This window comes from Oncorhynchus mykiss, chromosome 9 (genome assembly GCF_057628025.1).
Source record: "Oncorhynchus mykiss isolate SJ-2025 chromosome 9, ASM5762802v1, whole genome shotgun sequence".
Lineage (NCBI taxonomy): Eukaryota > Metazoa > Chordata > Actinopteri > Salmoniformes > Salmonidae > Oncorhynchus > Oncorhynchus mykiss.
In genome coordinates this window covers 38,173,245-38,188,321 of record NC_143030.1, presented here as the reverse complement: position 1 = coordinate 38,188,321, position 15,077 = coordinate 38,173,245, and the positions used below count along the sequence as shown (strand labels likewise).

At 43.6% G+C, this 15,077-nt stretch overlaps 1 protein-coding gene across 20 annotated transcripts in view; it reads right to left on the bottom strand.

Annotated features, from left to right (window-relative positions):
* LOC110531157 (serine/threonine-protein kinase WNK2) overlaps window positions 1-5,751 on the bottom strand; it is a 132,869-nt gene extending 127,118 nt beyond the window's left edge. For all 20 annotated transcript variants that reach the window (XM_036987887.2, XM_090184098.1, XM_036987893.2 and 17 more), the window contains exons 1-2: window positions 5,224-5,751; window positions 3,669-4,468 (exon numbers count right to left, since the gene is read on the bottom strand). In XM_036987887.2, the coding sequence (XP_036843782.2) occupies window positions 3,669-4,304 (636 nt within the window). In that variant the 5' untranslated portion in view covers window positions 4,305-4,468; window positions 5,224-5,751. The remainder of the gene's footprint in view (window positions 1-3,668; window positions 4,469-5,223) is intronic.
* Between the last annotated feature and the right edge of the window lie 9,326 nt (window positions 5,752-15,077).

The window sequence follows — 15,077 nt, the reverse complement described above, 5'->3', positions numbered from 1 at the left end:
ACAGGGAGTTACACCTGACCACTTACTTGTAGACCACTAATCGGGTTGGTCAATAACAGTAAACATTTGACCATTTCTAATCAATTACTAAAAGCACCAACATGTGACTCAACCGATGGGGCTAGAGAAGAACCAGGCAGAATCAGCACTTTGGTGAAAATCATTGATCAATGTAGCATTTGTTAACCATGCCAATTGTGAGGAACAATCTGTTTTACATTTTAGTCATTTAGCAGACACTCATATCCAGAGAAACTTACAGTAGTGAGTGCATACATCTTTTTTTATGCTGTTACAAATCTACAGTCCAATAGACCTTCATAGAGAGCAATGGGGGGCAAAAATGGTTATCAGAAAATGACCTTTTGAATGGTGATTGATTTGTTTGCTTCAATAACTGTCCACTAGAGGGAGTGTTTGTACATGTCTATGGGGAAAGTAGGCAATAGAATGAATGATTAAATTCCACATCCTCTCCTCATCCTGTGTCCAATTATGGGTCATACTCTGCTTGCTGGAAGAGAGATTGGATTTCCTTTATTCCATTATCATGTACATGACATCTTCATCACTGTGAAAAGATGAATCTGTCTCTCTGCTCCAAGCATGTCATCATGACATCAGTTGAACATACCCTCTCTGAATAGGAGAGAGACATACACATACTCATGACTCACTGCCAGGATAACTTTTAATGAAAAATTAAATGTTATGGTCACAGATAGGTCCAGTCAAATGTGTTTTATAGGGTCAGCCTGCAATTGTAGTATAGCAACCCAGGACCAAATGAGGGTTAAGTGCAAGGGCAAAGAGATTTTTAAACCTTGTTGGCTCAGGTATTCCCAACCAGTGACCTTTCGCTTACTGGCCCAACGCTCTAACCGCTAGGCTACCTACCACTTATGAGGTATGCAAGCAACATAATTTCATCCTCTCGCGCTCTCACACACAGTGACCTAACAGGCAGCCGCAGTACCCTCAGCTGACAGAGCTTTAGCGAGGCCACAGGGCCACCACACCGCTACCAGCATGCATCAGCTGCTTCCTGTCAGCAGCCCTACTGTTGTTGCACAGTGGGGGCGTTTACTTCTCACGACCCACCGTCTTACTGCTGGGTCAAAACAGACACCCTGCACTAAACTATACTATTTGACTGCTATAGCCCAATATTGTGAAAAGGTCAGGGAATTAATATTTGTTAATGCTGTATGATATAGTCATCACATAATATGTGCCTGTGTGCTTGATTACCTATGTAATTGTCATATGGATTATTTTGTTTGTGTCTGCACTAATGACACTAGGTTCATGAGGAGCCCAGTCATGCTTATTGGCTGTCGTTCATTTAAGCCTAAACTTCCAGGGAGAGAGAGGGAATGATAATCCTGCGGTGCAGACTTGAGGTTGGAAATAATTACTTAATACCATATGTGGTCAAAAATTGTGATTTTTCCAGTGGCTGTTAAGACTTACAACAGGTAGGTTCTTACGGAAACAAAACAGGACTAAGAGTTTGGTAACTCAAAATTGCTGACCTACAGTGCATTCAGGAAGTATTCAGACCCCTTGACCTTTTCCACATTGTTACATTACAGCCTTATTCTAAAATGGATTAAATAAATTGGTTCTCCTCAATCTACACACAATACCCCATAAAGACAAAGCGAAATCCTTAAGTATTCAGACCCTTTGATATGAGACATGAAATTTAGCTTAAGTGTATCCTGTTTCCATTGGTCATCCTTGATGCTTCTACAACTTGAAGTCCACCTGTGGTAAATTCAATTGATTGGACATGATTTGGAAAGGCACACACACCTGTCTATATAAAGACACCCGTCTTTATAAGTGCACGTCAGAGCAAAAACCAAGCCATGAGGTCGAAGGAATTGTCGATAGAGATCCGAGACAGGATTGTGCCGAGGCACAGATCTGGGGAAGGGTACCAAAATATTTCTGCAGCATTGAAGGTCCCCAAGAACACAGTGACCTCCATCATTCTTAAATGGAAGAAGTTTGGATCCACCAAGACTCTTTCTAGAGCTGGCCGCACAGCCAAATTGAGCAATTGAGGGAGAAGGGTCAGGGAGGTGACCAAGAATCTGATAGTCACTGACAGAGTTCCTCTGAAGATGGGAGAACTTTCCAGGACAACCCTCTCTGCAGCACTCCACCAATCAGGCCTTTGTGGTTGTGGCCAGACGGAAGCCACTCCTCAGTAAAAGGCATAACAGTCCACTTGGAGTTTGCCAAAAGGCCCCTAAAGGACTCAGACCATGAGAAACAAGGTTCTCTGGTCTGATGAAACCAATAATGAACTCTTTGGCCTGAGGAAACCTGGCAGCATCCCTACGGCAAAGCATGGTGGTGGCAGCATCATGTTGTGGAGATATTTTTCAGCAGCAGGAACTGGGAGACCAGGATCGAGGGAAAGATGAACGCAGAAAAACACAGAGATCCCTCATGAAAACCTGCTCCAGAGCTCTCAGGACCTCAGACTGGGGTGAAGGTTCGCCTTCCAACAGGACAATGACCCTAAGCACACAGCCAAGACAAAAGTGGCTTCGGGACAAGTCTTTGAATGTCCTTGAGTGGCCCTGCCAGAGCCCGGATTTGAACATCTCTGGAGAGACCTGAAAATAGCTGTGCAGCGACACTCCCCATCCAACCTGAGAAGCTTGAGAGCATCTGCAGAGAACAATTGGAGAAACTCCCAAAATACAGGTGTGCCAAGATTGTAGAGTCATACCCAGGAGAAGACACGAGGCTGTAATCGCTGCCAAAGGTACATCAACAAAGCTGTCAGCAAGGCAAAGGGTGGCAACTTTGAAGAATCTCAAATATATTTTGATTTGTTTAACACTTTTTTGGTTACTACATGATTCCATATGTGTTATTGCATAGTGTTTATGACCTTCACTATTATCCTACAGTGTAGAAAATAGTAAAGAAATTAAGAAAAACCCTGGAATGAGTAGGTGTGTCCAAACTTTCGACTGGTACTGTACGCTTATGTGATATTTCTAATTTTATGGGGGGGGGGGGGGGGGATTAGGAAAAAGTCAAGGGTTTTGAATACTCTCCAAATGCATGGTATTATTAGTAGCGTGTCAATGCTATAGACCTCTAAACCATTTGAATTTGCATGGAAACCCATTTATAACTTGGATTCCCTATAGTAGTCTAGCTGATTGACAGCTCCCAATAGACATCACCATTATGCTGTCATGAAGTGTGAACGCTTGCTGACTGCATAAGAGAGAGGACTTCCTGTGAGCGCCATCATGCATCAGCCCTCTAATGGAAATCATTAATTGAAACCGACCAGTCCAGTAGGACACCCATCAGAGAGATCCAGGAGGACCCACACACATACCAAGAGATAGCTGGGAGTTGGAAAAGGTCAGATGACAAAGCCTTGAGGCATGTTGATACTTAATATTCCTAATTCCTATTAATATTTGATGATAGTCATTAATAATTCATAATAGGCCTTTAGGGAAAATATCAGACGTCTTGATAGGAAAATGCATAATTGTTTCCCCATTTTACAGTTGTTTAAATTAAACTTTACATCACCATAAAAAAGGTTGAGCAGGTCAAATAAGCCTTCTTATCCACAACAAACTGCTGAATACTTTCTGATCAAAAAAGGTGCTGCATCTTACCTGAAGTTCACACCAGGCAACTTCCACCCACGTGTCGGTATCCAGACCTTTATAGACAGTCTTGAAGGACCCTCTCCCGAGCTCAATATCAAACTTGAGAAACCGTCCCCCAGGGGATGTGGAAACAGCTTTCATTTCGGCCTCTTCCTCGTTCTCGTCGCTGGCAGTTCTGATAGCATTTTTACTGCCGTCGGTGGATGCAACGTTCAATGTATCCCCAGCTTTCTCCTTCTCATCAGCACTGGCACTCTCTGTGGCGCTGTCTTTCTGCCCCCCTTGACTCTCGGTGCTGGAGCCCTCCTGTGGCCCCGACCAAGCCCCCCGTGTCCTGTCAACTATCGTGCGCAGGTTTATGTTGAGGATTTTACTGCTGTTGTCACATTCTGGCACCTCAAAAGCCTGTTCATCCGAGTCCGAGAACCACAAACTTCTCCTGATGAATCTTTGACGTACGATCAGCTGATAATTCGATGGAGGATACGAACTTGGATCGCTCCCACCTCTCAGGACTGTCGAAGTGCCCATATTATTGACGTTTCTGTCGCTGATGGTCTCATAAATATTTATGCTGAGATCACATTGTGAATTGGGAACAGATGGATATTTAAATCCATCGTGCTCGGTACCCGATTCCATGGCAATTTCACTTTTGAGTCACTGACGTTTCTAGATGATGACAGCCATATGGTTGTTCCGGACACTAAGGCGGAGTGGGGACGGAAGACCTGCAGCACCAGCTCGGTTACGCAATTCTTCAGCATGGGGGTATCACAGGAACGATGTCAGTCTGCACATCCAATCTAGACGAAAGCAAAGAGTTAAAATATTTTAAAAGGCGTGGATGAAAGCATTGACATGGCCTTGCATTTCGCAACACACATGGTATATAACGTTAACTAGCTAAACCAGCTTTGTCTCTGCTTCCTGTCATAAGCAACCAAAGTTGAGAAATGTAAAACAAATGGTTAACACTAAAATAAACTAGCTGAATAGGTGTAGCCAGTTTGCGAGCTATTTAGCTAATGAACGTAAACGTCAGAATTTAGCTATAGTTGTGATTTAGCAGGTGCACATCAATTTAATGTCGAGATTCGCGTCAGCGAGGGAGTTAATGAAGTGACAACTTTATCCAGCTACCCGTAAAAAAAAGCTAACTAGCTCCCACTCCAATAATCCAAAAAGATTCGTGGTAGCTTGTCTGTAGCTGCTTATGTACATTTCGAGCAGGCGAAGAAGCTGGGGTTTGTCTAGGATCCAGCTTGTCAAAGTTGACTTTAACGTTACATTCTCGTAGCAGGTTAAGGATAATTAGATTAAAGTTAGGCAAGGTTTATCTAAAATGAAAGAAAAAGATATTTGACAAAAGCGGAATCCCATCTAGAAATGACTGGAAGCTGGCTGACGCCTACTAGCCGACTGATGACGCTAGCTCCGTCCGACTGAAACTACGATGAGTGCAGTTTGTTTTTATCGGTCTACATATTTGCTTATTTTCGCTCCATGGGTCTGAGCTGTAGCTAATAAATCATAAACGAGAAAACTGAATATCACCAACCTTGCATCCCTCGCGTCTACGTCTTATATAGATAGCCCTGTTGCCGCCAAATGACTAGCGGCTATGCAGGCGGTCTCATCCGATGTGGTGGGAGCTTTCTGCAGGTTACCGGAGCGAGTGTCTCATACGGCTTTAAGAGGCGATGAGTCTTCAACGTAGTGTTGTAATGGTGATTGAATGTCCGGGTGAATATTCTCAGCATTAAATTGACAACGTTAATAGCTCGCCAACGTTTCGCATCGCACAATGTATGCAACTGCGAGGTCCCCTTTTTACACATTGATTCCACGCCCCTAGTAACGACTGGACCTCCTGCTACGTGACAACAGAGGGGGGAGACGTGTTGACCCAGCCCATTTGCTTGAAATACAGGCCCGAAAAGATACACCTAATAGGCATGTAGGCTATGGCAGTTGTTCAAAACCCTATACTAGCCTACTTCTTTCAATTTATTGGCATACACTTGATTGAAGACAGCTAAATTAACTAAACTCAACAAAAAAAGAAACGGCCCTTTTTCAGGACCCTGCCTTTCAAAGATAAATTGTAAAAATCCAAATAACTTCACAGATCTTCATTCTAAAGGGTTTAAACACTTTCCCATGCTTGTTCAGTGAACCATAAACACTTAATGAACATGCACCTGTGGAACATCGTTAAGACACTAACAGCTTACAGAAGGTAGGTGATTAAGGTCACAGTTATGACAACACTAAAAAGGCCTTTCTACTAACTCTTAAAAACACCAAAAGAAAGATGCCCAGGGTCCCTGCTCATCTGTGTGAATGTGCCTTAGGCATGTTGCAAGGAGGCATGAGGACTGCAGATGTGGCCAGGGCAATAAATTGCAATGTTCGTATTGTGAGAAGCCGAAGACAGCGCTACAGGGAGACAGGGCGGACAGCTGATTGTCCTCACAGTGGCAGACCACGTGTAACACCTGCACCTGGTCGGTACATCTGAACATCACACCTGCGGGACAGGTACAGGATGGCAACAACAACTGCCCGAACAACTGGTCGAATTCGCGTTTATCGTCGAAGGAATGAGAGTTACACCGAGGCCTATACACTGGAGCGGGGTCGTTTTGGAGGTGGAGGGTCCGTTATGGTCTGGGGCGGTGTGTCACAGCATCATCGGACTGAGCTTGTTGTCATTGCAGGCAATCTCAACGCTGTGCGTTACAGGGAAGATATCCTCCTCCCTCATGTGGTACCCTTCCTGCAGGCTCACCCTGACATGATCCTTCAGCATGACAATGCCACCAGCCATACTGCTCATTCTGTGTGTGATTTCATGCAAGACAGGAATGTCAGTGTTCTGCCATGGCCAGCAATGAGCCCGGATCTCAATCCCATTGAGCACATCTGGGACCTGTTGGATCGGTTGGTGAGGGCTAGGGCCATTCCCCCCAGAAATGTCCAGGAACTTGCAAGTGCCTTAGTGGAAGAGTGGGGTAACATCTCACAGCATGAACTGGCAAAACTGGTGCAGTCCATGAGGAGATGCACTGCAGTACTTAATGTAGCTGGTGTCCATACCAGATACTGACTGTTACTTTTGATTTTGACCACCTTTGTCCAGGGACAAAATTATTCAATTTCTGTTATTCACATGTCTGTGGAACTTGTTCAGTTTATGTTTCGGTTGTTTCAGTTATGTTGATACAAATACAGTACCTTGCGAAAGTATTCGGCCCCCTTGAACTTTGCAACCTTTTGCCATATTTCAGTCTTCAAACATAAAGATATAAAACTGGATTTTTTTGTGAAGCATCAACAACAAGTGGGACACAATCATGAAGTGGAACGACATTTATTGGATATTTCAAACTTTTTTAACAAATCAAAAACTGAAAAATTGGGCGTGCAAAATTATTCAGCCCCCTTTAGTTAATACTTTGTAGCGCCACCTTTTGCTGCGATTACAGCTGTAAGTCGCTTGGGGTATGTCTATCAGTTTTGCACATCGAGAGACTGACATTTTTTCCCATTCCTCCTTGCAAAACAGCTCGAGCTCAGTGAGGTTGGATGGAGAGCATTTGTGAACAGCAGTTTTCAGTTCTTTCCACAGATTCTCGATTGGATTCAGGTCTGGACTTTGACTTGGCCATTCTAACACCTGGATATGTTTATTTTTGAACCATTCCATTGTATATTTTGCTTTATGTTTTGGATCATTGTCTTGTTGGAAGACAAATCTCCGTCCCAGTCTCAGGTCTTTTGCAGACTCCATCAGGTTTTCCTCCAGAATGGTCCTGTATTTGGCTCCATCCATCTTCCCATCAATTTTAACCATCTTCCCTGTCCCTGTTGAAGAAAAGCAGGCCCAAACCATGATGCTGCCACCACCATGTTTGACAGTGGGGATGGTGTGTTCAGCTGTGTTGCTTTTACGCCAAACATAACGTTTTGCATTGTTGCGAAAAAGTTCAATTTTGGTTTCATCTGACCAGAGCACCTTCTTCCACATGTTTGGTGTGTCTCCCAGGTGGCTTGTGGCAAACTTTAAACGACACTTTTTATGGATATCTTTAAGAAATGGCTTTCTTCTTGCCACTCTTCCATAAAGGCCAGATTTGTGCAATATACGACTGATTGTTGTCCTATGGACAGAGTCTCCCACCTCAGCTGTAGATCTCTGCAGTTCATCCAGAGTGATCATGGGCCTCTTGGCTGCATCTCTGATCAGTCTTCTCCTTGTATGAGCTGAAAGTTTAGAGGGACGGCCAGGTCTTGGTAGATTTGCAGTGGTCTGATACTCCTTCCATTTCAATATTATCGCTTGCACAGTGCTCCTTGGGATGTTTAAAGCTTGGGAAATCTTTTTGTATCCAAATCCGGCTTTAAACTTCTTCACAACAGTATCTCGGACCTGCCTGGTGTGTTCCTTGTTCTTCATGATGCTCTCTGCGCTTTTAACGGACCTCTGAGACTATCACAGTGCAGGTGCATTTATACGGAGACTTGATTACACACAGGTGGATTGTAATTTATCATCATTAGTCATTTAGGTCAACATTGGATCATTCAGAGATCCTCACTGAACTTCTGGAGAGAGTTTGCTGCACTGAAAGTAAAGGGGCTGAATAATTTTGCACGCCCAATTTTTCACTTTTTGATTTGTTAAAAAAGTTTGAAATATCCAATAAATGTCGTTCCACTTCATGATTGTGTCCCACTTGTTGTTGATTCTTCACAAAAAAAAATACATTTTTATATCTTTATGTTTGAAGCCTGAAATGTGGCAAAAGGTCGCAAAGTTCAAGGGGGCCGAATACTTTCGCAAGGCACTGTATTTACACATGTTAAGTTTGCTGAAAATTAACACTGTTGACAGTGAGAGGACGTTTCTTTTTTTGTTTATTTCCCATGACTAGGTCTCTCTCTCAATTCAATTTCAAGGGCTTTATTGGCATGGGAAACATGCCAAAGCAAGTGAAGTAGATAAAACAAAAGTTAAATAAACAATCAAAAATAAATGTAAACATTACACTCACAAAAGTTCCAATAGAATCAAGACATTTCAAATGTCATATTAGTTAAAGTACAAAAGGGAAAATAAATGTACATTTGGGTTGTATTTGCAATGGTGTTTGTTCTTCACTGGTTGCCTTTTTCTTGTGGCAACAGGTCACAAATGTTGCTGCTCTGGTGGCACACTATGGTATTTCACCCACTAGATATGGGAGTTTATCAAAATTGGGTTTGTTTTCAAATTCTTTGTGGGTCTGTGTAATCTGAGGCAAATATCAAATGTATTCATAAAGCCCTATTTACATCACAACGTTCTATACAGAAACCCAGACTAAAACCCCAAACAGCAAGCAATGCAGATGTAGAAGGACGGTGGCTAGGAAAGGCTGAAACCTAGAGAGGAACCAGGCTCTGAGGTGTGGCCAGTCCTCTTCTGGCTGTGCCGGGTGGAGATTCTAACAGTATTTGGCCAAGATGTTCAAACGTTCATAGATGACCAGCAGGGTCAATTAATAATAATCACAGTGGTTTTAGAGGGTGCAACAGGTCAGCACCTCAGGAGTAAATGTCAGTTAGCTTTTCATAGCCGAGCATTCAGAGACAACAGGTGCGAGAGAGAGAGAGAGAGAGAGAGAGAGAGAGAGAGAGAGAGACGAAAAACAGCAGGTCCTGGACAAGGACGCACGTCTAATATGGTCATACATTTGGCAGGAAGTGCAGCTCAGTTTCCAGTGTTGGAAAAGGTACCCAATTGTAATACTTGAGGAAAAGTAAAGATACCTTAATATAAAATGACACACGTGAAAGTCACCCAGTAAAATACTACTTGAGTAAAAGTCTAAAAGTATTTGGTTTTAAATTTAATTAAGTATCGAAAGTAAAGGTAATTGCTAAACTATACTTAAGTATCTAAAGTTAAAGTACAAATAATTTCAAATTCCTTATATTAAGCAAACCACATAGCACCATTTTCTTGTTTTTTAAATTGATGGTTAGCCAGAGGCACTCAGACATAATTTACAAATGAATTTACACTTTTCCTGTCCTGTTAAACATTCAAAATGTAAGGAGTAAAAAGTACATTCTTTTTTAGGAATGTAGAGAAGTAAAAGTCAAAAATATAAAGTGTAAAGTAAAGTACAGATACCCCAAAACACTACTTAAGTAGAACTTAAGTATTTTTACTTAAGTACTTTACACCCCTGTCAGTTTCCACTTCTTGAGAGCCTACGTGTACTTTGCCTCTCAATATTTCTGTATTTTTTTTTTACCTTTAACTATAGCAAGGCTATGCTCACTGAGTCTGTACGTAGTCAAAGCTTTCTTTAAGTTTGGATCAGTCACAGTGTTCAGGTATTCTGCCACTGTGTACTCTCTGTTTGGGGCCAAATAGCATTCTAGTTAGCTCGTTTTTTTTGTTGATTCTCTCCAATGTGTCAAGTAATTATATTTTAGTTGTCTCGTGATTTGCTTGGGTCTAATTGTGTTGCTGTCCTGGGGCTGTGTGGGGTCTGTTTGTGTTCGTGAACAGAGCCCAAGGACCAGCTTGCTTAGGGGACTCTTCTCCAGGTTCATTTCTCTGTAGGTGCTGGCTTTGTTATGGAAGGTTTGCGTCCTTTTAGGTGGTTGTAGAATTTAACAACTATTTTCTGTATCTTGATATTTAGCTGGTATCGGCCTAATTCTGCTCTGCATCCATTATTTAATGTTTTACGCTCTACACAGAGGATGTTTTTGCAGAATTCTGCATGCTGAGTCTCAATTTGGTGTATGTCCCATTTTGTGAATTCTTGGTTGGTGAGCGGACCCCAAACCTCACAACCATAAAGGGCAATGGGTTCTATAACTGATTTAAGTATTTTTAGCCAGATGCTAATTGATATGTCGAATTGTCTCTCAGATCGTTCACAGCTTTGTGGAAGTTACCTGTGGCGCTGATGTTTAGATCGATGTATGTATAGTTTGTGTGCTCTAGGGCAAAGAAATCTAGATGGAATTTGTATTCGTGGTCCTGGCAACTGGGCCTTTTTTGGAACACCATTATTTTTGTCTTACTGAGATTTACTGTCAGGGCCCTGGTCTGACAGAATCTGTGCAGAAGATCTAGGTGCTGCTGTAGGTCCTCTTTGGTTGGGGACAGAAGCACCAGATCATCAGAAAACAGTAGACATTTGACTTCAGATTCTAGTAGGGTGAGGCCGGGTGCTGCACACTGTTCTAGTGCCCTTGACAGTTTGTTGATATATTCAAGTAAGACCCAGATGCAGACAGTGTCGAAGTAACAAAAGTTTATTACTAGTACAGGGGCAGGCAAAACAAAAGTTCAAGGGCAGGCAGAGGTCAGTAATCCAGATAGGGTGCAAAAGGTCCAGAACGGCAGGCAGTCTCTGGGTCAGAGCAGGCAGGGATCAATAATCCAGTGGGTGTGGCAAGGTACAGAACGGCAGGCAGTCTCTGGGTCAGAGCAGGCAGGGATCAATAATCCAGTGGGTGTGGCAAGGTACAGAACGGCAGGCAGGTTCAGGGTCAGGGTAGGCAGAATGGTCCGCCGGGAGTATGGGTGGCAGATAAGCCTGGAGGAGTAGGCCCACTCCAGGACTGAGAAGAAGTCCGTGTCAGGAACAAACATCCGGTTATCTGGGCCCGACCCGGGGTTCGGCTTGGATCGCTGCGCCTCACAAACTTCCTTCCCTATTCCCCAGCTGAGTGCCGTCTCCAGGCATGAAGTGGGAAGGATGGTCACAGATTCCGGTGTTGAAGCCGAGGGGCTATAGCGGGGTGACAGCGCATCCGGCTTAATATTCTTGGATCCCGGCCGGTATGAGAGGGAGAAGTTGAACAAGGATGAACTAAGATGGGAGCTGTGGTAAAGCTGTGTTTGAGATCCCGGAACACCCGGTCAACAGCTGGGGACCACGTGAACGGAACCTTGGGTGAGGTGAGTGCAGACGGGGGAAGCCAGGGTGCTGTAACCCCGGATAAAGCGGCGATAAAAGTTGGAAAATCCCAGGAAAAGTTGCAACTGCTCCCTGGATGTAGGTTGGGACAATCCACCACCGCTCTCACCTTTCTGGGATCCATCTGTACACTCCCTGCAGCGATGATGGAACCCAGAAAGGGGATGGTGGAGCGATGGATTTCGAACTTCTCAAGGATGCCATCGAGGATGCCATCGAGGTAGACGAAGATGAACCGCCGGTTCAACATGTCGCGGAGAACATCATTAACCAGAGCCTGGAACACAGCAGGGGCGTTGGTAAGGCCAAATGGCATGACCAGATACTCATAGTGACCGCTAGCCATGTTGAAGGCAGTCTTCCACTCGTCCCCTTCCCGTATCCGCACCAGGTGGTAGGCATTCCATAGGTCCAGCTTGGAGAACACAGTGACCCCCTGGAGCGTCTCGAAGACAGAGGAGATGAGGGGTAGAGGGTAGCTGTTCTTCACCGTGATGTTGTTGAGACCCTGGTGGTCAATGCACGGGTGCAGGCTTTCATCCTTCTTCTCCACAAAGAAGAACCCTGCGCCGGCGGGGGGGGGGGGGGGGGCAGAAGAACGGATGAAACATGCAGCTAGAGAGTTCTCAATGTAGGTGTCCATAGCCTTGGTCTCCGGACCCGACAGAGAGTACTTTCGTCCCCGGGGAGGAGTGGTGTCTGGGAGAAGGTCATCCTGCAGTCATATGGTCAGTGCAGCAGAAGCGAACTGGCCTGGGCCTTACTGAACACCTCCCGGAGGTCCTCGTCCTCCGCGGGAATTGCAGAGAGGTCCGGGGCAACTTCAGAATCGCCAGGAAGACGTCCCGGGGCAGGCTGTGTTGACTTCAGGCAATGGCCGTGGCAGAACGGGCTCCAGCCCATGATAGCAACAGCAGACCCGTCGCTGCGGTTCCCTGACACACGTAGGTTGATGGGGGTTGGTATTGTGGGTGACCCGGACTATAGAGTGCCCGTCCAGTGCTCTAATGTCCATGTGAATGGAGAGGGGCTCAATACAACAGTGAAGAGGCGACTCCGGGATGCTGGCCTTCTTGGCAGAGTTGCAAAGAAAAAGCCATGTCTCAGACTGGCCATTAAAAATAAATTATTAAGATGGGCAAAAAAACAGTCACCGGACAGAGAAACTCTGCCTCGAAGGCCAGCATACCGGAGTCGTCTCTTCACTGTTGACATTGAGACTGGTGTTTTGCGGGTACTATTTAATGAGCTGCCAGTTGAGAACTTGTGAGGCATCTGTTTCTCAAACTAGATACTCTAATCTATTTAGATCGAATCCCTGAGCTGACAAGGTAAAACTCTGTCGTTCTGCACCTGTTCCTAGGCAGTCATCGGAAAAAATAATTTGTTCATAACGGACTTGCCTAGTTACATTTTTTTTAAATGTACTTGTCCTCTTGCTCAGTTGTGCACCGGGGCCTCCCACTCCTCTTTCTATTCTGGTTAGAGCCAGTTTACGCTGTTCTGTGAAGGGAGTAGTACACAGCATTGTACGAGATCTTCAGTTTCTTGGCAATTTCTCGCATGGAATAGCCTTCATTTCTCAGAACAAGAATAGGCTGACAAGTTTCAGAAGAAAGGTCATTATTTCTGGCCATTTTGAGCCTGTAATCGAACCCACAAATGCTGATGCTCCAGATACTCAACTAGTCTAAAAAGGCCAGTTTTATTTCTTCTTTAATTAATAAATCCTCTTACTTCTACCCCCTCCTTTTTCGAACATTCTGTTAAAAATCGCGCAACTTTTCAGTGTCCTGCTACTCATGCCAGGAATATAGTATATGCATATGATTAGTATGTGTGGATAGAAAACACTCTGAAGTTTCTAAAACTGGTTAAATCACGGCTGTGACTATAACAGATCGTGTGTTTAATTGAAAAACGCAAGAAAAACTGCTCTCTGAAAGCTAAAAATAATTTCCATAAGTCACTTCCACGAGTTGTTAAAAGAGGACAAAATGTAATATCGACCTGCATGCAATTCATACAAATTCCACACCATGTCGCCATTTTCAATTGAATTAATTGTTGGAAAATCCATCTATCTGGCATCCGTTTCTTCCAGTCTTCACCTGGATGTTGTTAATGTAGACATTGGCAGCCATTGATTTGCAAACGAGGAGCTATTGAATATACATCGCCCTGTAATCATTTTGATAGATTATAAACGTTTACTAATACCTAGAGTTGGATTACAAAAGGATTTTGAAGTGTTTTGTGAAAGTTTATCGTCGACTTTTTTAATTTAAAAAAATTACGCAGCGTTTAAAAACAATGTTTTTTTCTGAATGACACAGCTTCCATACAAAGCTATTTTGGGTATATATGGACCGATTTAAACGAAAAAAAGACCCAATAGTGATGTTTATGGGGCATATAGGAGTGCCAAGAAAGAAGCTCGTCAAAGGTAATGAATGTTTTATATTTTATTTCTGCGTTTTGTGCTGCGTCGGATAAGCAGAGTCTTTGTTTACGTCGCATTCAGGCATTTTCAGGTGGTGCATGCTATCAGATAATACCTTCTCATGCTTTCGCCGTAAAGCATTTTAAAAATCTGACTTGCTGGCTAGGTTCACAACGAGTGTAGCTTTAATTCAATACCCTGCTTGTGAATTTTGATCAAGGTTTGAGTTGTAACGAGTACATTTCAAATCAAATCAAATCAAATTTTATTTGTCACATACACATGGTTAGCAGATGTTAGTGCGAGTGTAGCGAAATGCTTGTGCTTCTAGTTCCGACAATGCAGTAATAACAAGTAATCTAACTAACAATTACAAAACTTCTTGTCTTGTACACAGTGTAAGGGGATAAAGAATATGTACATAAGGATATATGAATGAGTGATGGTACAGAGCAGCATAGGCAAGATACAGTAGATGGTATCGAGTACAGTATGTACAAATGAGATGAGTATGTAAACAAAGTGGCATAGTATAGTATAAAGTGGCTAGTGATACATGTATTACATAAGGATACCGTCGATGATATAGAGTACAGTATATACGTATGCATATGAGATGGATAATGTAGGGTAAGTAACATTTATATAAGGTAGCATTGTTTAAAGTGGCTAGTGATATATTTACGTCATTTCCCATCAATTCCCATTATTAAAGTGGCTGGAGTTGAGTCAGTGTCAGTGTTAGTGGTGGCTGTTTAACAGTCTGATGGCCTTGAGATAGAAGCTGTTTTTCAGTCTCTCGGTCCCAGCTTTGATGCACCTGTACTGACCTCGCCTTCTGGATGATAGCGGGGTGAACAGGCAGTGGCTCGGGTGGTTGATGTCCTTGATGATCTTTATGGCCTTCCTGTGACATCGGGTGGTGTAGGTGTCCTGGAGGGCAGGTAGTTTGCCCCCGGTGATGCGTTGTGCAGACCT